This window comes from Anser brachyrhynchus (genome assembly GCF_964034855.1).
Source record: "Anser brachyrhynchus genome assembly, chromosome: 4".
Lineage (NCBI taxonomy): Eukaryota > Metazoa > Chordata > Aves > Anseriformes > Anatidae > Anser > Anser brachyrhynchus.
The window spans coordinates 67,367,096-67,390,561 of record NC_137698.1 but is presented as its reverse complement, the minus strand read 5'-3'; the positions used below and the strand labels follow the sequence as shown (position 1 = coordinate 67,390,561).

The window sequence follows — 23,466 nt, the reverse complement described above, 5'->3', positions numbered from 1 at the left end:
AAAAGGACCAAATGAGCCAAAACCAAGAAGGAACAGAAATTCTATTTGAAATTGCTGCTCCCTACTCCTACGTGGAAAATGACAACATCGTAGTACCCCCAATCCAACAAATAACAAAAGTACAGTAAGAAATACACTTGGATCTCTCCTTGTAAAGCTGTTGTACGTTGATTTTTTTTTGTTGCCAACACATGTAAAAAAATGCCATAAACAAACAAAAACAAACAGCATGAAAAACAGCTAGTTTTAGAGCAGGGATTTAAACTCACACAGGCTAACACTCGCTCCTTTGCATTTTAACTTGGTTGCTGTTTTCCACTTTGAGATACATCTGTCAAATAGCAATGCTGCTAGCATTTAGATTCACTTAGTTTTAATCTGGAAGGAATCATTAGCTCACCTAGCCTGCCGCGTAAAACCAGCCAGAGCATTTTGCCCAAGTGCAGCCCAGTAAGAGCACACCAACTCTTGTCTGACCAGCGCCTGTCTTTCCAAAAGCTGCCTGGCCTTGACCGGAGGAATTTGTCACTGACTTTGGTTGGTTTGTTTCAGTATATAATTATGCATTATAAAAACGTGTGCCTGATTTCTAATTTGATGTTGTCTAGCTTCAATTCCTACCCATTGCTTCTTTTCGTGCCTTTTCTATTAGAGCGTAGGCCTTCTCAGTACTCAATATTTCCTTTCTTTGAGGGTACAGTAAATTTCTTCCAAATGATATATATTAGTGAATAAAAAAAATGCATGCATACAGGCAAGTACACAGAGCATAACATCATTATTACCTGTGATAAACACCTCTACAAGAACTGAAAAATATGCATCTAGCAGTTAAATGTATCCTCCTTTCATAAAAACTAGGTTGCCAATAACTAAAGATAATGATTTCATTTGCACGTTATCAAAGAGACAGCACTGGTCACTCAGAGGAGCGTCAGTGGCGCAGCGGCCACCTCTCCTCCGCACTACGCTCAGCACATAGCTCCAGCTTTGAAACAGAAGTGGAGAAGGCTGCCTTACCCTGCTCACTAGGTTATGGGATCTGACAAGATCACAGCTTGAAGTGATTACAGCTCCACTGCTGAATGACAGAACAGATTTCCAGCTCACGGCAGACAAGTTCATTTCTGTACATACCTGGCACATCCTGAAGCCCCATCCTAAACTGCTGACATTGGTTGTAAACGCCAATTTAAAAGCACTCCTTGGTGCTTAGATCTCGTTTCGGTCCTGATTTTGAGGAATAGTGCAAAATCCCAAAGGAAGGACAATCAGTCCTTGCTTACAAAGCACTTCACATTCACAAGTAGCCCGTTTGTGCAACCATATACCCCTCAATACCCACAGTTGAGCTGACATACACAAGCTAACAATCTAATGACTATGTAAGCTTTAATATGTGGTTTAGCTGGCAAACAGTATTTCTATATTGTACATTAGCATTTTCTGCAGAGAAAAGCTGTGAAATAGTCTCTTAGGAATTCCTCCCACTTATCTTTTCTCAATGGTTTTCACCTCTATCATCCTCTTCTCTCACCCCAGATACAGCATATGCAGGGATGTGGGAAATGAATCATATTTTTATATATTTTTTTTCTTCCCCTGACAGGTCTGATACAAAGCTCTATCCCTGCACTGGACTCCTTAGCAAGAAAATGATTCAGTCCCTTTTTACAGGAAAGTCATGGGCAGAGTTTAACTACTGCAAAAACAAATAAATAATAGCCATTTTCTTAAAAAAAATATGAAATCATGTTTGGAAATGCATGGAAATCTCAAGAAATTTCTAGGAAATTTCATCCATGATTCCCCTCCTGGAAACAACCATGAACTGTATTTATTCTTAGAAATGTTGATCTCCTGTTATTAGTATTTCTCCTTATATTCTGAAACACCCTGAAGAAAGACAAGATGGGAGAAGCCTCCTCTCAGGTGAAGGAATGTAAGAGATGTCTTTCTATAAAGGAGGAGCCAGGAGCAGCAGAGGTACAGATGTGGAGAAAAGGACCACCAGACACTGCTTCACAGATCAAATACAGACAGCTTTACAGAAAGGAAGATGACAGAGAATCTACTACAAGCACAAATAGCAGTGAGATAAACTACAATCCAGATGACTAAGCTATTTCTAGGTATAAAAACTAACGAGTGATAATATTCTAGAGGTAAGAGTGTGAGGCACTAAACAGCAGTTTGGTTTTAAATGATGCAAATTCATGCCTATGCATGCAGCTTTAATTGAAACGCCAACTGAAAGTGTTGGCTGCTACATGGAACGAGTGTGGGAAGCTGCTGCAGACATGCAAAGTCTGTTGAATTCATGTGCACTGTCTTTGCTTTTCACCAGAAGAGTCAAAGACTCCTAATTCTGCTTAGTTTTAACTTGCTTTTATAGCAAATGTGTAACTTAGAGAAAAATAGAAAAAAAAATGAAAAAAAATACGATGACAAAATGTACAGAAAACGCACAGCAAAGGATTTTACAAAGAATTCCTTGCTCTTAGCAAGAATTTTCCCAGGGAAGCTGCCGGACTGAGGGAGAAAGGCAGGAATGCTTTTGAGCTGAGGACCCTCCTCCCTAGAAAGACTTTTGTTGCCCCCTCCCCTTTTTTTTTTTTTTTTTTTTTTTTTTTACACTTCCATTGTGCAAACTCACAGTCATAGGAAAAACAGAAAATAAAAGAAAAGAAATCCCCAGAATATAGCAATAGTAAGATATTTTAGTATGTGATAATATTTAGCATCACTGGCTTTTTTTTTTTCCACTGAGGAAAAATAATGCTGATTTCTTGCTGTCAGCATTCTACTTACTAGAAGGTTTGAAGTCAATAATGTTGATATCCACATCATGAGAAAACAAGTTAAGAAAATGTATAAAAAAGTGCTGAAAGGCACAGAAGGACATGCAGTTTGGGACAATACAACTTGCTAGGAAAGGAGTCAAACACCATATTTAGGCAAAGAACAGAAGAGGCATTGGCAATTCTGAAATGGTAGTTGGTTAAAAGCAGTCAGATAAAAGGAAGTACCATTTAAGCAAGCAGGAAATAATAAAAATAAGACCAGAAGATAAAGTGAACAAATGCCCTTCTATATAAATGCTAAATTTCTAAGAAATGAGCAGATTGTTTAAGTACCTGGGGGGGGGGGGGGGGGGGGACTGAGTGGCTATCATGGGTGCTATCCATCAGGAAAAGCTAAAAGTTAAATCAGATAAATACGCTAACTGTATAAGTAGCGCACAATCCCTGTGGATTAGGACTTCAGTCCCACTCGGGGCTGGAAGTGCAGCATTTAGTATTTAGCACGCCACCAATGGACTGCCTTGGGTGGGAGCAGTGACTAGGATTCGTGTGGTGAACTTCAAGGCTGAAAGATCAGGAAACACACCGGCAATGGGAGATTTCAATGACCCTACACAGATGAGTTAAATGTTATATTGAGGCATGGTGCCAAGAGTAAATTTTCAGGCACTGCTTCACAAGCAGCTAGCCAGGAAACTTCGAGGGGAAGCAACTCTTCACTGTGTCTCGGCAGGGCTGTCAGTGAGTCACTCCGTAATAGCGATCGTTGCCGACGTAGATGCAACAGCTGTGCATAAGCAAGGAAGCCAAAATATCCCCAGCAGGAGTGGATTCAACAGGATTCTTGCCCAAGAGTGAGGAAACTTGGTTAAAAACGAAAAGCGAAAAGAAGCCCCGGTTCAAGTAAAACATCTGAAATGTCTTTTTAAAGACAAGATACTGAAGTTTGGAGCCAGTGCATAATTACCTTGAGTGGACAAAACATAGGCAATAAAAGAGCATCACTAGAAAAATGGCTACTTGAAGTAAAACAAAACTTTAACAAGATGAATTTTTGTCCAGCTGAAGATAACAGAGGAAAAAATAAATCCTTAGAAGGATAAAGCTCGAATGAAATAAGCCAAAATAAAAACCTTTGAAAAACAACTTTGAGAAGTTTACCCTGTAATAACAAATCTTCTGTCAACCTAGCAAAAGACGAGGAGCCTGCCACAGAAACCTGTGGAGCCAACACATGAGCAAGGTGAGAAAAGAGCATCCAGAGATGAGGCCAGAGCAGAGGAGCCTAGCTAATGTTTTGTGTCTTCGTTCACTCTGGAGCTGCTTTGAAAGGTTCCCACGTCAGAGCTCTTCTTTTCTGTGGCTGTGTTAAGATATGTCTCATATTAAAGTGTCAGTGAAAGACATTTAACACAAATCAACACTACTCATCTGCCCAAACCAGATGGTAGTCATCCAAATGTTCTGAAGGAACTCAAGGATGAAATTACTAAGCCATTAATTGCAAAGATTGTCTTCTCATTTAAAATAACGTTTGTATTAGAGAAATGGATATTGCAAATACAGATTCCAATTTTTAAAGGTCGCTGAGAGCAATTTAGAGAGGTACAGGGCAGTAAAGTTTGATGACAGCACTAGGAAAATTAGTAAAAACTATTCCAATTCTGTAATTTGACACACAGAAATAAAATGTACTGAACAACAGTCTACACGACTTTGGAGAGGGAATGCATGACTCATTAACTTCCTAGGGTTTTTTGACAGAATATATGAATATATGAAAATGAAAATTCAACTGAATAGCCTACGCTAAAAATCTTTTAGAAAGATCTCCCACAAAATGTGCTCAAGAAACTAAATCACAAGATGATAGGAGGATAAGAGGACAGGTCTTCATTTGGAAGAGTAACTATTGTAAAGATGGGAAACGTAAGGTTTGATTCATTTTTGGTTACCGAGAAAAGTCAGCAAGAGTCCAGAGAAGGAATATGGGCAATGCTATTTAAAGTATTCATAATTAAAGAAATAGGGGCAGACAGTGACAAAAGTCTGCTGATAACATTACAGTACTCAAGCAGGGACGAAAAAAAGGTTGAATGAGCAAAGCTGCAGAAGAACATTGTGACACTGAGACACGAAGAGACTAGTGATTAAAATGGCAAAAGAAATTCATAGTAGATAAATGTAAAGAGATATTCACAGGGAACAGTTCTACTATGAAATACAAAATGAGGGGTTCTACACAAACTACTAGCATGCAGCAAATGCACCAGATGGTATGATACACAGTTCCATGAAAACATCAATTTACCATTCAACAGCAATTCAAAAGATAAATCAATTCTGACTTCTTGGGGAAGGTAACACAGAACATAATACAAAATATCAAGATCACACTGTATTAGCCCCGTACCGGCAGCGTACCCCATGGTATTGGGGCCAATACTGTATAACATCTTCATTAATGACCTGGATGATGGCACGGACTGTGACGTCAGTCAGTTTGCAGGTGATACGAAACTGAGAGGAGTGGCTGATACATTGGGTGGTTGTTCTGCCACTCAGAGAAACCTCAACAGCGTCGAGAAGCAAGCAAATAGGAATCTCATGAAGCTGAACAAGGGTTGGACAACTCACTCTACTACAGACTTATTCACTTTTCTTATTGTTCAGAATTATTTCGTATCACCCACTGGCAGGGACAGAATACTGAGCTGGGCAGTCCTTCATTGGAACCTCCTATGGTCATTCTTGTTTTCTATAGGATAATTTACTGTAAACTATTTTACTTTAAATTCATTAAAATGCATATTTTTATCTGGAATCTTAATGCAGAATACTTTCTCACTTTGATTAATATTTTCAAAGCTTCCTAGGTTCAAAAAAGAAAAAAAAAAGAAAAGAAGGGAAAAAAAGAAAAAGAACACCACACAATATACCTTTCTTCCTGCACAGAAGAATCAACTGTAGAGCAAATCACAAATTAAAGCATAAACCTAATGTTTGCTTTCTTTCACCTCATCTGATTAAAGCCATTAAATTTGCATCATCCTTAGCTATGCAATTATTATCACGGAACACTTAGCCTCTTAAATTCAATTCTCACATTGCAAAAGCTTTCCAGGGAGTGATTCTCCTTTTCATGAAACTTCCCCAGGATTTAAATGGAGTTTATATTATTTGAAGAATCTATTCTTCTTCTTTATATTCTTCCCAGAGAAGAAGCTGTTCAGAACTGGCTCAGAAGGACCCAACTGCTCCTTATCCCAACTCAAGAATACAGGATTGAAAATGACGAATGCACACCCGAGAAGGACTCTTGTATTACTTTGTACTCTGACTCTCACCATACTCAATGCATTTATTCTCACCTTTCTTCACTCCTCATCTGATAGAGAAAAAAGAAAATTGACCAAAAAAGGGGGGAAAATGCAAAAGAAAATTTTCCAATAAGAGTAATCTCCCCAAAAGTTGTCCCTGCATATTCAAGGTGTTTTGAAGGGTATTTATAGTAAGGGTTTTCAAAATCATATCCTCCAAAAGAGAACTAATCTTGATTTATTTTTCTTCTTCAAGCCCATTTATTTTAAAACTGAACAAAACTTCAATAATTATTCCAAGCTTGAATAATAGAGAAGTAAAATATGAACTGCTTCCCCAGCATGGATGCTACTCAAATTGACCATTAAGATCTATCAAAAACAATCTCTGCTCAGGTAAATGCTACACATACAAGCTGTCCAACATCATTTTGTAACATCTCTATTTCAACCTAAACAAAAAATGCATACTTACTAGTGTTTAGCATAGCGTTTCTGAATCACTAAGTCATTTGTTCTCCCTTCAAATACCAACCCCTTCTCCTAAAAATTAATTCCTAAACAGTACCTAAAAAGTAACTGAAATTAGAGTATTTCAAATTGTTAAAAGCTACAAATCTAAGCCACTGCATGTTTCATCTCTGTATTGGGATTCTTTCTGTAAACAGCAGTGACACAGGAGACATGAGGGAGATTCATTCCTTTAACGTTTTCATTCACGTAGCATTTGCTGATAGCCTTTCCATTTAAAATATCTGGTTTCCTTTTAATTAAGACTCTCTTGAGAAAACATTCCCACTTGAAGTGACAGATTATGTGGATAAGAAGGAAGCAAAACAGGAATTATATCTTTACCTCTGCTTTCAGAATCAAATCCCAAAGTCTCAGAGTTCAGTAAGCATCCTTAAGGCAGACAGAAATGCGCTGTACATGTTCCCAGTAAGCAAATCTCTATCACCCTTGCTTGAGTCTGGATTCCTTGCTGTCTCTGTTGCACAGAGGCGATGAGACTTTCTTACTTCGCATGGTCTTAAAAGAACCACCTAACAAGGTTTCACAGTTTCAAAATGCACTGTTGATGAAACTAAGCAAACAAAAGAAGATAAGCACAGACAAGAGAAGAGAAGTGAGTATCCTGCTAAGGACCAAATCTCTGGGATGAGTTGTCCACATCCAAGGAGCAGAACATATTTCACAAATACTCCCCACCTTTCATTTTTAAGGAAAACTACTAAAAAGTAATTCACAAATAAGCCTGTTGGGCTAGTGACCAAAGAGGCAGAAATGTATTTTTGGTCAAAACAGATAAAATGGGGATTAACAGAGAAAACAAACTAACAAGAAACAACTACAAAAATGAATAGAAACAGCCCTAATTTCCCAGCAGCCTACTGGCTACGGCAGTCACCTAGGACCAGGCAGAGCAAAAGTCAAGTCCTACTATAAATGTAACCATTAAAGATCTCATCACTTCCTTCTGATAAGCAAAGAGACTAAACTCTGCACATCTCTCACAGCACACCATTTACACCAGATTTCAAATGTTCCTTGTGACTGTTTTCAATTTTTCTATATGCTTTTGAACGTACGGGCAGGAGGCCTAGACAGGTAATTCACCATCACTTTTGTAGCGGCATGGTCAGAAAGCAAGTTAGTGCTCTTCACCCTGCTGAGGACTGCGATTTACAAGAAGTTCCTAAGGGGCCATTTACCCATAACACAACCACAACCACACTCTGATCCCCTGAGCCTTTTTACAGTCACAATTTGCTACCATTTGCCAACACATTTTGTCCATCATATCCCACATTTCTTGTTCCCAGATAAATAGCATTCCATTAAGCTGAACTCAGTTTTAACGTGCCAACTTAAAGCTTTTCTGCCGGTCCAGTCCTCATAACTGTTAATTACTTTTTGTCACCTATAACTGTAATAAGCAATAATTTCTATCTACTGCCAAACGAGTGGTTAACATATTCACCAGAACCAAGGCTGATACTGATCTCTACTAACTCCAGACAGTTATGATTATCCACTCAATGCTAATTGATTTTTTTTTTTTTTTAAGTTCTGTGAATTAACCAGTTCTTTATATATTTACCTATGACTTACTGACACTGCACAGGGATGTTCAGTGTTTTGTTGTTGGTGGTTTGTTGATTTTCTAAATAGAGAGTGAACATCAGGAAGTTTCAGTTTAAATAAAAAGACAGTAAACTCAGAATACGATACAGGAAAGAATCAGTGAAGATGAATATTCAAGTTCAAAAACTCCCAGTCTAATTTCTAAAGAAAAAAGCTTAAGTAGAATTTTGGCAAAGATGTGGAAAAACATAGTGGAAATCAAGCAAACCAGATCAACTTTTCTTTCCTTTATACTTCTGATTCAATTGCATAAACAGAACAGTTGACATTAAAGCACAAACTTGGTGAATAGTAAATCCTCACTGTTTATCAACTGTGCTTTTTCATGGACATCTCCCCATTTAATTTCAAAGATTATAATTTTGTGTAACTCCCATTCTGAGTATTCAGGTGGAAGAGATTTAAGGCGTTCATGGTAACTACAAAGTACTGAACATCCAACCTCTGAAATTGAGTTGGTTATCTGTAATTACTTGTCATTTATGGAAATATTGGGTTTATTTATTTAGTATGTGAACAAGTACACTGACCAAGTTAAGGCGCATTTATATCAAAGGGTGCACAGATAATGGCTTTAGTGAGCCTTACACCATAGTCTAATTTCAACAGTTGCTTAGCCTGGGTGAGTCATGCACTGATTTTAAAATAAAACATGAGTGTACCAGATGCCATGCCAAGTGGAACTTGCCACTACCACTGATCTAATTCTGAGCAGTGTCCTCAAGGCTGAAGGCATTCTGATCTCTTACACTTACATTTTAATATTCATATATTTAAACAAAGGAGGGATTGATCCATTTGTTTGTTTTCAGCATGGAGCTAAGCCAGGTGCCGCAAGCAAACTGTGACAGATAAAAATGATTGTCTTTATGCAACCAGCAGTCTCACTGTGTGGCCAGGACTGAGTTAAGCCTGGCTGGGGGAGAGGGACTTGGTTCAGCACTGGGATTCCTGCCATTTGCTATCAGATGCAGAAAGAAATCAGGAGCCAAGCATCTACTCCAGAGCCTCCAGTGTGCCTCCTTGAAATCTTCTGCCCTTCACACTAAGCGACAAAATGAATGGTAAGGAATGAGTCCAGAGATCCTTGCTTGAGACAGAGGAAAGAATAGGTCAGAAAGCTGAGAATGAATGTATGAGGAGTCGTAGTCCTAACACATCAATTCTCCCCACAATTATGTCTAAACACAATAGTTATCAGATGCATGGAGGAATGCCCAAGGCTTTCAAGCAACAATTTTTAATCATAATAATCAAACCTGTACACAACTGACATCCCCTTCCTCCCATCCCATTTAAGATCACCCAATTTCTGCCTAGATGAAGATGCTTTGCGTTTAAAAAAAAAAAGAAGTGCTGTGCAAACTCTCAAGAGGAGAAAATTCCTGATGTGCTCAGGTTCAACTCCTTTTCTGTTGCAAGACTTCACCTGTGGGACAGATACTCCAGTAATCAAAGAAATGCCTCCTTTGAAGCTACCAAGCAGAGTGAAAAAAAGAATGCAAACCGATGACCACCACTTCCAACTTCCATAACAGATAGCGTAGTACTCCACAAATGTTTCTTCTGAAAAATCCACAAGGGTATGAATGGTAGTTGAAGGCTATTGCTAGCTATGGGACCTGACTTGTAACCTCTGCAAATCACTGTAGCCCTGCTACCTCCAAAAGAACTAGCACTATTTACAGCAACACAGCCGATGTGTTGCCCCCTCCCCAGTACCACATATATTTGTGCCCTAAAATATGGTTTATTTTCAAGGAGAGGGCCATGTGGGTTTGCATTTCCCCAAGGGTCACAACAGCCAGTTGAGTTCCTCTGGAGGGACTATTTTCTCCCAGTTAAAAATCTTTGTGACTTGCAGACAGGGAGATCTACCTCACTGTGAGTAAGGCAGTGACAACATACGGTACTTTTCATGTGAACTTCACAGAGAAGGTGCAAAGGAAAATTAAATATTGACTATGCAGCACTCAGTAAAGCAAAATGAAAAATGGAAGAATCCCCATCTGGTCTAGGCTCTGAATTACTGTCGTCCAAACACCTGCTCTGGGGTGTGCAACACATAGTAATTCACTTTGAGAGAGTAGACCGGAGCCTCTCCACAAACCCCATTTCCAATCAGCCAATCTGAATATACAGATTCAAAGCTGCACAGAGTCATAAAAGATAATAGATTTGGTCCTTCATTCTTTATTTTTCCCCTGATAAAACGCTATGGAAAAAATAACACATTTAAGGGAACAACCTCCAATGGAACAAACGTGATTTTACTCAGTTTTGTTTCCCACACCCAGTCCTGAACATTCCTGTGGCTAAAAACTTTTTGTAACTTGCAGTGTGAACAGAAGCAAATCCGTTAGCTTTGGGGTGGCTACTGTACGTTCTGATTTTCAGGGCTAACGCTATATATCATCCTATTTCTTTCATGCTGTTTCCTGGTTAACTTGTACCTACCACATACTCCACAAAAGAATCCATCTTTGATTTGAAGATGTCAAGACACAAGAAATTTACCAATGAGCGCTGTGCCTCTTATAATTTATGCTTAGCTCATAATCACACATTAAAGCAATCAGCAGTTCCTACTCCAGCAATTTCTGGTGTCTACATAAGTCCCTTGAAACCTCATCAATCAAGACTACACATGTACAAAGGTATAAACTAAGCTAAAGATGACCCCAAACCATTCAAAACTTTGTAAATCCAATAGCAGTGAAGACTGATGTATGATGTCCCTCTCCAAATAAGACTTTAGCCTTAGCCACATCCTGGGATTAGCATGTGAATTCTTGCCTTCAAAAACTCTGCTTTGGATGTTTCAATATTCCAACTTAGAAAAACTCTTCTAGTTGAAGGACCATAAAAAAAAGCACGTAATTCTCCTTTTTTTGCCTGGCAAAATTAATCTTTCTAATGTTTGTAGACACAATAATGCTTACCTGTGGCAGACATCTTCAAAAAAAATACTTTAACCTGTCAAACAGTCTGATTAATGCTTTATTTAGAAGAGACCACGTTACAACAGATTACAGCACATACTGCCTAATCACCTGGGAGTGGCTCCATAGCAAACTACAATTCTGTGACTAGAAACAATAGGCTTTGTGTTGGTTAGTGGATTACAGCAGCTGCAGCCAAGAGATGTCATAAATAATGTACCAGCAAGTAAATCAAAACCCATAAAACCCATCAAGAATTCACGCTGCATAACAAAAGTGAGGGCACAAAGTTAATGCTGGCATCCCCACTGTTCCACACTTGGAGGTTCAGTACAAGCAAGACCAATGTTATCTTTTTCAAGAGGTAAGGAAGTGACTTGGGTGTCCAAGTAGTTTTTAAAGAGATGAATTTCCATTTTCAATGATTTTGAGATTTAGGGATTTTTCTCACTTATTTTCATATTCAGATAAATAAAGCAACTGTTCTAAACTATTCGCCCAAGCATAGCCTATTTGTGTGGAGAAAGCAACAGAGGGACTTCCAGAGGGCAGGTCATCCCACTTCCACAAGTGGAATAAAATACCTCTGTTTAGTTTTGCGTTGCTTCATAAAAGTGGGAGCTCAGCAGCCTGGAGCAAGTCCAGTGGAGAGTCACTAACATGGCAAGGGAGCTGGAGCACACAGCATGCAAGGAAAGCCTGAGGGAGCTGGGTTTTGCTTAGTCTGGGAAGACAGGCTAACGGGGGATCTGATTCCAGCCTTCCAGTACCTGAAGGGAGGTTAGAAATAAGAGAGGACCAGGGCACACAGTGAAAAAATGACAGACGGCAGGCACAAGATGGGAAGTTCCAGTTGACATAACCCTTCATGAGAGCAACAAAGCACAGACAGAGCTTGCCTGGTGAAGCTGTGAGATCTTAGTCCTGGGACACTTTCAGAACTGGACAGGACAAGGCACTGAGTGACCTGATTGACTGCTGCGGTGAGCCCTGCTTAGAGCAGCAAGATGTATGAGGTGACCACCAAAGCCCCTTGCAACCAAAAGCATTGCAGTACAGAGGAAACGTCCCAGTAAGGCAGTCATGGAGGTGATCACTGCAAATCAGAAAACTCACATCCTATTCCCAGCCCTACAAAATGTGCTCAAGAAAAACTGAAAATAATATTTTTTTTTTAACAACAACATCAATGTTTATCCATTCCCAAGATGAAATCTCAACAAATTTTCATAAAAAACTTAAGTATTGGGAAGTACCAAGACCAAGACTCCAATTAACATAGGAGTGAGGAGAAAACTAGTTTCTTACACTTGTTTATTAAAGCACTTTACAAAAGATAATGTGCCTTAACTGTGCTAAGTCCAGTTAACACTGTAAAGTTTTGGGGGACCCAACTCTTATCAGTACACACTCAGAGATGTGGCATCAGAAAAATATTGAAGTAAGGAGTCAAGGTCTCTTCTAATTTTGACCTATTAAGATAACGCTGTGATAGGAACAAAGGAAGGGTGTTTTACACACCACGCTTGCAACATACTTTTCTGATCTTTAAATAATTAACTTTCTTACCTTCTTTAATTGTATTTAAATTTGCTTCTTGGATGCTTTCCATTCTGGAACACTGACAACTTCGTAGACTCACCAGAGGCCACATGGGAAGCCAAGGCATGAGATTTTTCACCCTGAGCTCCTATGCTTGGCAGAAAGCACTGCACTCTCATAGTGCAGAAGAATATTTTTACCAGCATGTACTGCCCATTAGCACAGAGCAGAACAGACAGCAAGCTGTGGTCTGAACCAAGAAGCAAATTGTACCAAAATAGCACCAAGAATTCAAGTGTTACACACCTGAACTCATCATGCATGTAACACCTCTATGCATATTTTGCTTCTGACTGTTTATAAATGAGGATAAAAAGTAAAATACTATTTTTTTTCTATATTTTTAAACGTCAGGCTAAAGAAAAAGCAAATTACTGAAACATGAGAGACCACGGTTTGGCACAGACACAGCCTAGGGGTAGGGCAGAGGGAGAGAAATTTCAAAATTGAGACAGTGTACTTCAGAACAGCAAAACTGTACTTTTCAATCACATTTTTCCATATACACTGTATCCCAAAGAGACATTACAAAATTAAGGAATGGACAGCACATGGTAACAATTAAGATAAAACAGTGATAAGTCTTCAAATTCTTGGAACAGAGTAAATTTTAAAAATTATTTTCTCTCCCATGTGTTAACATTTTATGTTGAAGTGTTCAGAACAGCCACAATCCTATGGACAGCTCAGCGTTACAGAAAACTATGAATCGTACAGAAAGCACGAGTGAACTTCCTCTTCCTGCCAGAAAGGAAGGCTTGAAAGACTGGATATCAAAAGGTTGAACTATGGAGATTCTTTTGAGACTGACTGAACTGTTAGTCCTTTTGATATTAAGAAAGCACACTTTGTTGTATGTCTGTTTTACATGTTCCCCTGGCTGTTGCCCAGAAGTGGCTGTATTTCACTGATAAAGCAATGTCTTTTTATCAAGGGGCATAATTCGAACTCCATGCACCCTCTTGAAGAAAAATGATATCCATTTGGCAAAGGAAGTACATACCAGAATTGAAATAAATAAATAAATAAACTAATGCTGACAGGTGCTTTTCAACAAATAGGTGATAACAGGGTTTTTTCTCTCCCCTCAGATTGAAATCACAAATTCAGATCCTGTGATAGAAAACTTGGACCAAATGTGCTCACAGGTCATGGAAAAATCTACGACCTGCCAAAGCAACTACAGGGGAAAAGCGCTGCCATCAGAAGAACATCAGCTTTGGAACAGCTTCAAAAGACAGCACTGGAGCTGACACGTTAGGCAAAAAGCAAAAAATGCAAAAACTTCTTGTAGGCACTTAACACCCCATCCAAAAAGCAGTTTCTCCAGTCTGGACTGGAAAAGTCAGTCCTGGAAGAGACAGAAATCTAGCCCCATGAAAAAGGGAGGACAATAACTAGCAAGGAGGAACTAGGTGAGAAAGCAAAATACATTTTCTAAAGTTTAGCTCAAGAATTGATTGCTATATGTTGAAGCAAAGTAAGTTACTAACCCCCTCTATATGCAATAGGACGAAATGACACTGAAGTGGAAAGGGAACAGGAGTAAAATGGAAGGGAGGAAACCAAACACTACATGGGGGAAAGAAAGAGAGAGAGGAAAAAAAGAGCTGGAACAGAACTTCAAATTTTTGGTTAACTACCAATCATCTGAACAGTGAGACGTGGCAGGGATAGAAAGGAAACCCCCCCCCACTAACCTTCCATAACTCAGAAAATCAAAAAGAATCAAGACATTTAAATCTTGCTGTATGATGAGTTTCATTTTTGTAAACTACCCCCCCAACACACACACATTCTTCAGCACACAGGATTATACGTACATTTTAAAACCTAGTTTGTATGGATTTTTTAATTTTCCCAATCCCTACTAAAGTATACCAGAGGAAGCTGCCTAACATTACAAAGTTCCTAGTAAATAAGTTATGTGGGAAACACTGCCTCAGTTCTTCTCACATTGAAAAATATATCCCGTACTGCAGGGATAATGAGAGTATAAAACATTAACACTACATTTTTCTATACCATTCTGCATAATTAACTATGCAGCTGTTCATTCATTCAGTCCCAACAACCAAATTAATTTGCAATCAGTTAGCAGGGGATGCACTAGAGCAGACTGCACATCCTAGAGAAGTAAGGCAGGCTGCTCACATGCCACATCCCACAACAGTAACACAAGGTACCCAACACCAAGAGAAGCAATGGGGGTTTGCAAAACAGTATTTTCAAAATAGGAACTGAGAAAAATAAAATAAAAACTGTTGATGCTTGTGCAGTCATTAGCTGCCTTGTTGTGAGACTTCAGCTAAGTGTTTTCGGGTGGCTATCACTGTATGTCAGTGCTCTCTGATGGCCCCAATCTTTCTCAGGCTCAACCCCAAAACTCTGGGAGATGAAACACAAAATGTCCCTAAGCTTTACAGCTCCTTCACAGTATTTGTATTAATGCAGCATTACAGCCCCAACACTGACTGTGCTTGTACAATCAGTTCTCCAAATTACTTCTACTCCAAGGAAACAAATCAGGCAAAGACCAAGAGGAGGAAAGCACAGGCACAGTCAGTTCTTCAAACAAGGTCACACAGTAGGCTGAAGGTGGAACCAGTAGCATGACTGGTTTCTGAGTGCATTGCCATATCTACTTTCCCACATGCTCCTCTAAGCCATGACTTTGTCCTTTTTCAGTTCTTAAAAACTTATCCTCTTCAGGTTTTTATACCTCATTCATCATCATAAAAATGTGATGAGCAATGAAAACGGCTGCTTTCATTGTGGTTTCTTATTTATTCCATTTTGCAGAGTGGCAAAGGAAACATTGCTTAATATATATATGGTGTCATTCCATCTGCCCCTAGGTTACGGGCTCCACACCTCCCCGCTGCGCTGGCCTGCTGACAGTGGGAGTTAATGGATGACAATGCAGCAAAGTACTTCTGATTAGCTAAAAAAAAATGATGGCCCAACTATTTATATGAATTTAGTACAGAGGAATCGTGCCACAATAAAAGCTCCGAGACTGCAGTTCTCAGTTTGATCACATACAAGTAGACCGTGGGCAGCGCCAATGCAAGCTTCCTTCTTTATTCTGAGCATGCTGGCAGGGAGGATGACAACAACACACTCACAAAAAATTAGAAACCCCACGGATGGCTAATGCACAGAAGGGCATTGTTTCTCCTCTCCTTATCTTGGACCTGCCTGCTGAAGCTAGCAAGAAAGAACATGTTTTTTTTAATAGAGGCCTGTGCAATAGATACCATGACAGATCTGAGCAGAAGCCAGTGAAGTGGCCTTTCTGAACTTACTACTACTACTGAGTTGGATGGATTTGGAGTAGAAAAAATGCTTATTTTGCTTATTCCATTAACATCAACCCCAGCTAAACGCAACTCACTTAAGACACAAACACGTATTTTATGGGACGATTCGCACACAGCCTGCGCCCATAAAATACCAGTTTTTAAGACTGTTCCAGTTCCAGTCATAGCAATCAGAAATTCTATGACATAGGATCAATTTACTAAACAACGGTACAGGATTCATACACCGTTTTTGCTAAATGATTATTCTTTCTGAATAAATTGACTTACTACTCATTGATATAAATCTCACACTCCTTTTCCAGAAGTTAGAGTGGATTAAAAAAAAAGAAAAAAAGAAAACAACCTGAAAAAAAGAGAGAGATCAAAACCAGCCTGTAAAGTAGAAATGTCACCATCCTCCAAGATAAATTGAACATGCTCAGCAGCCATGCTGTAACCAGCTTGAAGAGACACAAGCACCCTGCAAGCAAAAGCCTTTTCCTAACTACATAAATCACAGCTTTGCAAGTGGATCTTAATCCATATGTCATATATTCTTTGTGTATTCACAAACTAGTTTAGAAACATATAAACATTTGAAATCATCATCATCACTCCAAGTTGAAGGCTTGTAAAAATAGTTATGACACAACACTGTCATCTGTGAACAACAGATCTTTAGTAAAGAATTCTGGATAGAATTTTCTGGTAGCTTTTATTTGCTTGAGGGATTTATTTTTAACAGTTCAGACTTTCATACATAACTAGACATCAAAATATACGAAAGCTGCCATTGCAGTAACAGAGGACACAGAAGGACTTCCTTATGTCCAGTGCCTATGGACAGCCATTTAAAAGACATCTCATTCAGAAGTGTCTACAGAATATTGGATCATGATCATCTCACATATTGGTTTGCAACATCTGCAACCAAAGTTGATTCCTTAATAAATGGCCAAAAGCTACGGCTAAAACATGTCAGGATGAGTGCAGCATCAAGGTGACATCAAGGTTATTGCCAGAGTGCTGGATCTCTGTCATATAAACGAATACGGTGGGCCACGTGTCCACTGGAGTACACACCGCAGAAGCACATTTCAACATTGGCACCCTCTAGGTATCTAAATCAATACAACTGCCTGTTACAAACATCAATAATCATCTCTTCAACATCCTGCATGTTCAAAGGCTGTCGAGATGGATTCCTTTCGCTTTGTCTTTTATGTATTTTCCTTACCTGACGACCATACTAAAACATTGCTCATAGACTGAAATCTACTACATTCAGTTCCTAACTCTGGTTTTACAGCCCGTTTTAAATGCCCCAAATAAATTTAAAATAGAAACTCTCCTGCACAATTCAACTCATAATGACACACTGCAGAGTATTAGCAAGACAGAAATTGCAGCAAACATAATGGAAGTCTTAATAATGTTATTAGGCGAATATGGAAATATGATCAAAGAGAGTATAGAAATCTGTTGTTCAATAATGAAAATAGAGTTCTAACTGTAGTTCTGCCTTTTCAACTGTATTGCCCAAAACCTTTTCACGGCGGAACAGGTGTAAACAAGGATATAATAGGAGGGCAAAAAGAGTTGCAGTATAATTGAGGGCAATCTATTTTGATTGCAGAATCTGCATTACTCAGGATGATGCATTAGCCAGAGTAAGCACAGTTAGACATTAGATCCCAAGCTGAGTTTGCTGGGCTAATAATTAGAAAGCCATTTCTTTTTTTGTTTTTACTTGGAAAAAGAGCAAATTTGAAATGGAAATCACAGACTCAATAACTCAGTCCCTTGGGGCCGTTTCTACAAAGTCACTTTTCAAAGCAGAACCACAATATAAGACCATCTGGAAATGCACATTGCTGCAGAATACAGTTGCTCACATAGTAAGCAGCATTTCACACCACAACTGAATTTGACTGGGGCACCAGATCCTATATTGTTGGGCTTTTTGTTTTGTTTTTCTTTTTAAATTAATTTCACCTACAAGTGCTAAGAGTTTGGAGACAAATGCCTGTACTCGTTCTCACACTCCGTGAGCCACAGAGTCCAGAAATTGTACTTTCCTGAGTGGTATTTTGTTCACTGCATCTACCTTAAAAGACTCTCCTGCTCTTTGTAGTCTGGATTTTAACCTTGGTGTAGGCATACACCTTTGTGTAAATGCCCAAAGCACCGTGTGGTCACTGTGCACTGATCATTAATGATGGGCAGTGGAATTGCATGACTGGGTCTTCCCAGAACACAGGGCTTTTATCTGTGGGTGCAGATAAAACAGTTGTGCCATCAAAGAGAAGGATTTTTCTGACTCCCTGAGTTTTGCCAAGTGTCATGCTGTCAGTGAGGCTCAGATATTTGCTGTCGTGCCCAGCTGCCCAACCGCTGACCTGAACCCTCACAGCTTTGCTCCCAGCACTGCATCTTCACTCCCTGTTCAAGCTGCCTTCGGAGCAGGGAGTCCCAGTACGTTTGGCCATGCCTAGATGGGCTGAGAGGTCTGTTTCTTCATTCAGTTCATCACTGACAACATCAGGTGAAACATCCCAACATCTCACCAATCGGCCTAACCAGGGTTCAGGATGCAGCGCTGGGAGGAGGCAACAGCGTAGCTAACACCCAACAATGTGGTTTGTTTTGCTGTGGTGAAGCAATAACAACATGGGGATGCCATTGGGAACAATGGCAATTACGCAGCAAGTCGAGTTAGCACTACCCTATCATTACGCTTGATAATATGCAATCAAAACTTTATTAGCAATCATCATCAGCATCTATTATTCATTGCATAGATCAAGTTAAGAAGGAAAGGCTGCATACATAACAGAAACAGGAGTCAGAGCCAGTCTGAGCACAGGGCTGGAAGTCAATTCCATGGCCACTCAGTGCTGAGTCACTGGATAACCTGCAGCAATCAGGTAACATCTCAGTTGCCCCATTTATAAAATGGAGATAATAATATACATCCATTTCCGAGATATCATCATGATTAATTAACGAAGATCTGCAGATAATTATTAGTATTAGTTTCTTAGTGGCTACCAATTTAAAGCTAGAATATTTGATTTTAAGATTCAAGTACATACACCTAAAGTTGCACGCATGCAATATATGCATGCAGGCACCTGAGGTTGTAAGATATGTGCACCTATATATTTAGGTACAAACAGGCCCATAAAGCATATGGAAGCACATGATCAAGTATCTGTTTTCCTAAACGCTCTGTTGAATTCAAGACCTTCATATGCTAAGCATGCTGTCTAAAGCTACGTGCAGACACTCTGATATAAATAGCACTAGTATGTTAAGAATCTGCACTATATGCACAATACACGAACAGAGTTTTAGTACTTGAATTTGAAGTTTTACTCTGGAATATCAGTTTTTTCATTAAGTTAATGAGGCCTGAAATGACAAGCAACTCATGTTCCCAAGATATACTACAGTTTAGAAACTCTTAAAATAATTCTGAAAACAATCTTCTATTCCTTCTCAGAAAGTTACTTTATATTCAAGAGGCAACCAATGCCATCGCAGTTTATTTCCCTACCTTTAGTCAAATAGCTCTCCATTTTAACCCTACCTTAATAATTACTTAATAAGCAAATAAACGAAGCGTCAGAACTAGCTGACTACAGAAACGCACACTGATGTTCTCTAACAGCACGCTTCCGTTGATATTTGTGTCTTCACCTGGCCAGGGTAACCAGAAGCAACCACTACTAGTAAAAAGACTTTCATTATCCAGCACCATTTTCACTGATTATTAAGCAATGATAAGATTCCAAGGCAATTAAAATTCAGACATCCCAATCATGTAACCTGACCCATAGGGGCAGGCATAAGTCACCTGTATAAATTAACAAAGGTCTGCAAACGTGCAGAAATTTGCCACCTAGAACCATTTCCAGAAATCTGCTTTCCTTGTATGCAGCTCCCCACACCCCCACCAGAATGTACCTCAAACTGTTTTGTTTGTTTTTTTCCTCCACCATTTGCATTACTCTTGAAACTCTGCCTGCAATGCCAAGGTGACCGAGAACAGATAACCGTCACTAGACCACCAAGTCACCCTCCCCTTCTTACTCCCTGTTCCACCAAGTTATCGCAGGGAAAAACAACTATTTTGAGTGATGGAAGAAAAAAAGAGAGAGAGGTGAAGAGAAAATATGTTTTAGAGGAAGAAAATAAAGATGTATTTTCAGGAAATAAAAGGACGGATAAATGTCAAGCTGTGGTAATATTTAGAGATTGGCAAGATAAAAGTGGGAGATAAACAACATTAAAAAATTAACTTGGTGGGGACTGATTGGGTTATAAACAAGGTTTATGTTCACTTAGAGAATATTAACTGCCTGGTATGATGTAGCTGGGCAAGATAGGAAGAAGAAAAACACTGGACCGAATCAGGAAATAACAGAATAGCATCCATTCCTACTGGGGCACAGAAACTTCACCAAGATTAATGGCTTTTATCCACTGACCAAAAAAATCTATAACATCTTTCACACCCATTTTACTGTATATTTGTTCTGATGCAAATGAGTGGAGTGCAGAAGAGAAACAAACCAAAAAGCTTAAAAAATACATATGCTTTGTGCATGCTGGGCAGACTGCCAGCATGAGTACAACACCATGGTGAAACATGCAGCTTCAACAATTTACACCCAAACTTTTAACACGGGAAAAAAATACAGAACTTCCCCGGCTTTACAGTCTGCCTTGTTCAGTATTTATTTTGATTTCATTTACTCCATACATTGAGCTACATCTCAATAGAGACAGGCACATTTGATATTTTTGCATGCTAGTCTTGGCTGTGCTTTTCTAAATACAGCCACTTCCTGAGTCCCAGTCTGACAACTGTGTGTGCAGCTCTCACACCCCGACGGGCAGAGACAGAAGCAGAGGTGAACCCAGAGCAGAACACAGCCAGGATGGATCAGCTACTGCCTCTGGCCCAAGTGCTATTCTTAAGCACTCGTTTCCTTTCAGCTTTTCCATCCTACTTTTATAAACAACCAACGCATGTGGCAAATCCATTCCTCGTGAGGAAAAGGACCTGATTTTCCTGTAACGCAACCTAGCATCAATTCTATTCAAATACAGTTCACACCAGATCTTCTTCACACTAGCTGTCAGCAAGGGCTGAACAACTCTGTTTAAAATGTTTATGTTCTCTAAAGAAAGCAACATTATCTGAAGCCTGTTTTATATTTATTTTGAAAGAAGAGAGAGTTTATTTTGAAGAGTCTGACTGGATAAGTTTAAAAGACTTCCATGACAGATTGTACTGAGGCGTGAATAGCAAAACTTGAAACACATTGTTCATGCTGCATCGGCCAGGGCCATGCAACAGGAAAGCAGTGAGTGCTTACGCAGCTATGAGAGCATACGAATTTCCATTTGGTTGTCTTCTTTACACAAGATGTTGGACGAAAAATAAAACAGAAACAAATGTGCAATTAAATTCCCATCTTGTAAGTTTAAAGGATAATTACAAATGAACCATCATAGCCCTAAAAAGGCCAATTCTTAGCCAATACTAAGCATTCTCCATTCAATCTTACTCTCTTTCCTGCAGACACCTTTTTAGTGACTAGAAGTTTTATTTTCTACTTGAAAACACCCTTGTGTTGCATGCAGCACTGCACTTGGCTAGACTTGACTACCAGCAGTATGAAAACAAGGTATCGCAAAGGTCTGCTGCTGCCATGAGAAGTCTCACAAGATTAAAACAACGCAGCCTCCTTCAAAAAGAGTAACAAGACTGCTATGCACCACGTCCTGGTCAGACTTCTCTCACTCCCTATTCTGTCACCCACTCCTTTTCTTGGGCTGTCTCTGTGAAGCCTTTGTCTCTGTGAAAAATAAAGCTTTTGGGAATGTATGATGTTTACAAGTACCTAAACCACAAGGTATTACATCACTCATTTGTTTCTAGACCTGACGCTTATTGGCAACTTAAGAAATTCACATAGACTTCTGAAGTAAGTCTCCTGTCATTTTTAACAACTATTTAGATATCCAGGCAGAGTATTTCAAGAATACTTCTAGCACTACAGATAACCCAGGAAAACTAGCATTGGAAACACTGGAGCAATTTTATATTTATTGATAACAGCAAAATATTTTCAATTTTGGAGTGTACATAATGGGTATTGAAAATCTGTGGTAGAAGACTTATAGAGATAAACAGAAAATTACACAGAGCACACAAAGCCTACCGAGCAAAATAAAATGAACATATCAAAAGACAACCAGATTTTAGGTGTCAGGTGTAGGAGTTAGCATTCAATACTGAAGCACCTAAATAACTACAAGTAGGTTCACACTTTTTATTCTATAATCATTCAGGTGCACACATCTCCACAAACTAGGTACCTGTTAACCATTTACCTTGAAAAAACAAATCATCTCAACATGCAAAAAATAGAGCGTATTGTAGCAATTTATCTCCTATTGGCAAGCTTAAAACAAGTACATTTGTGAAAAAAGACAATGTAATAGGAAAGTACGGATCTTGATCTATGATGTTGAACTAGTGTAGCACAGGCTTACCCTAGCCCTGTTTTTGTGCTGATAAACATCCAGTGATGCAATTTGTGTGTGCACAGGCAACAAGCATATTGATAATCCTAACTCACAGATGTTAAGGAAGTGACAATCAATTTATAAATCTTATTTGAACTACTACGTGTTTCCAGTCATCATAAGTCACAACAGAACCAGCACTGGTATTATGTTTCACATGCAGACGATCATGACTCCTTCCAAATCAAGGATTACTCACTAACCACAATACAGTACTACAGAACAGCAAAAACTCCCATCAGGGACATCAACACAAGAAGCAACTCGAAGACTTCAAGTCACTTAGAGGTAAAATTTCTAATAAAAGGAAAAGAAATGGCATCTTGTAAAATGACATGAGGAAAGTACCTTATACTCTCTGTCATTGTTTGCTTCTACTGTTAAAATTCATTTCAAGCTCTTTCTTACTGAACTGCAGCTCATTTAAGGAAGAAAAGGCGTAAGCACTATTGAGACTCTGGGTAATACCACTATATTAACACCAGTCAGCTGTTAGATCAATTCAGCAGCAATTTCTAATGGGAAGAGAGACAGATCTACTCATAGAAAAGGGGGAAACATTATAGGAAAAGCAGAGAACTTACCTCCACAAAGAGCTCTCCAGCACTTTTCCCATGTCAGTATGGTAATACTTGGTAAGAATCAGGATCACCTAAAAAGACAATGGAAAAAAAAACGTGTATTTATATATGTTCACTGATAAAATAAATAGAAGTAGATCATGGGCAGTTATTCTGGTGAATGT

General features: G+C 39.1%; 1 protein-coding gene across 10 annotated transcripts in view; it reads right to left on the bottom strand.

The window, feature by feature from the left end:
* SORCS2 (sortilin related VPS10 domain containing receptor 2) overlaps window positions 1–23,466 on the bottom strand; it is a 553,956-nt gene that overhangs the window by 353,380 nt on the left and 177,110 nt on the right. For all 10 annotated transcript variants that reach the window (XM_080592004.1, XM_080592009.1, XM_080592010.1 and 7 more), the window contains one exon: window positions 23,306–23,373. In XM_080592004.1, the coding sequence (XP_080448130.1) occupies window positions 23,306–23,373 (68 nt within the window). The remainder of the gene's footprint in view (window positions 1–23,305; window positions 23,374–23,466) is intronic.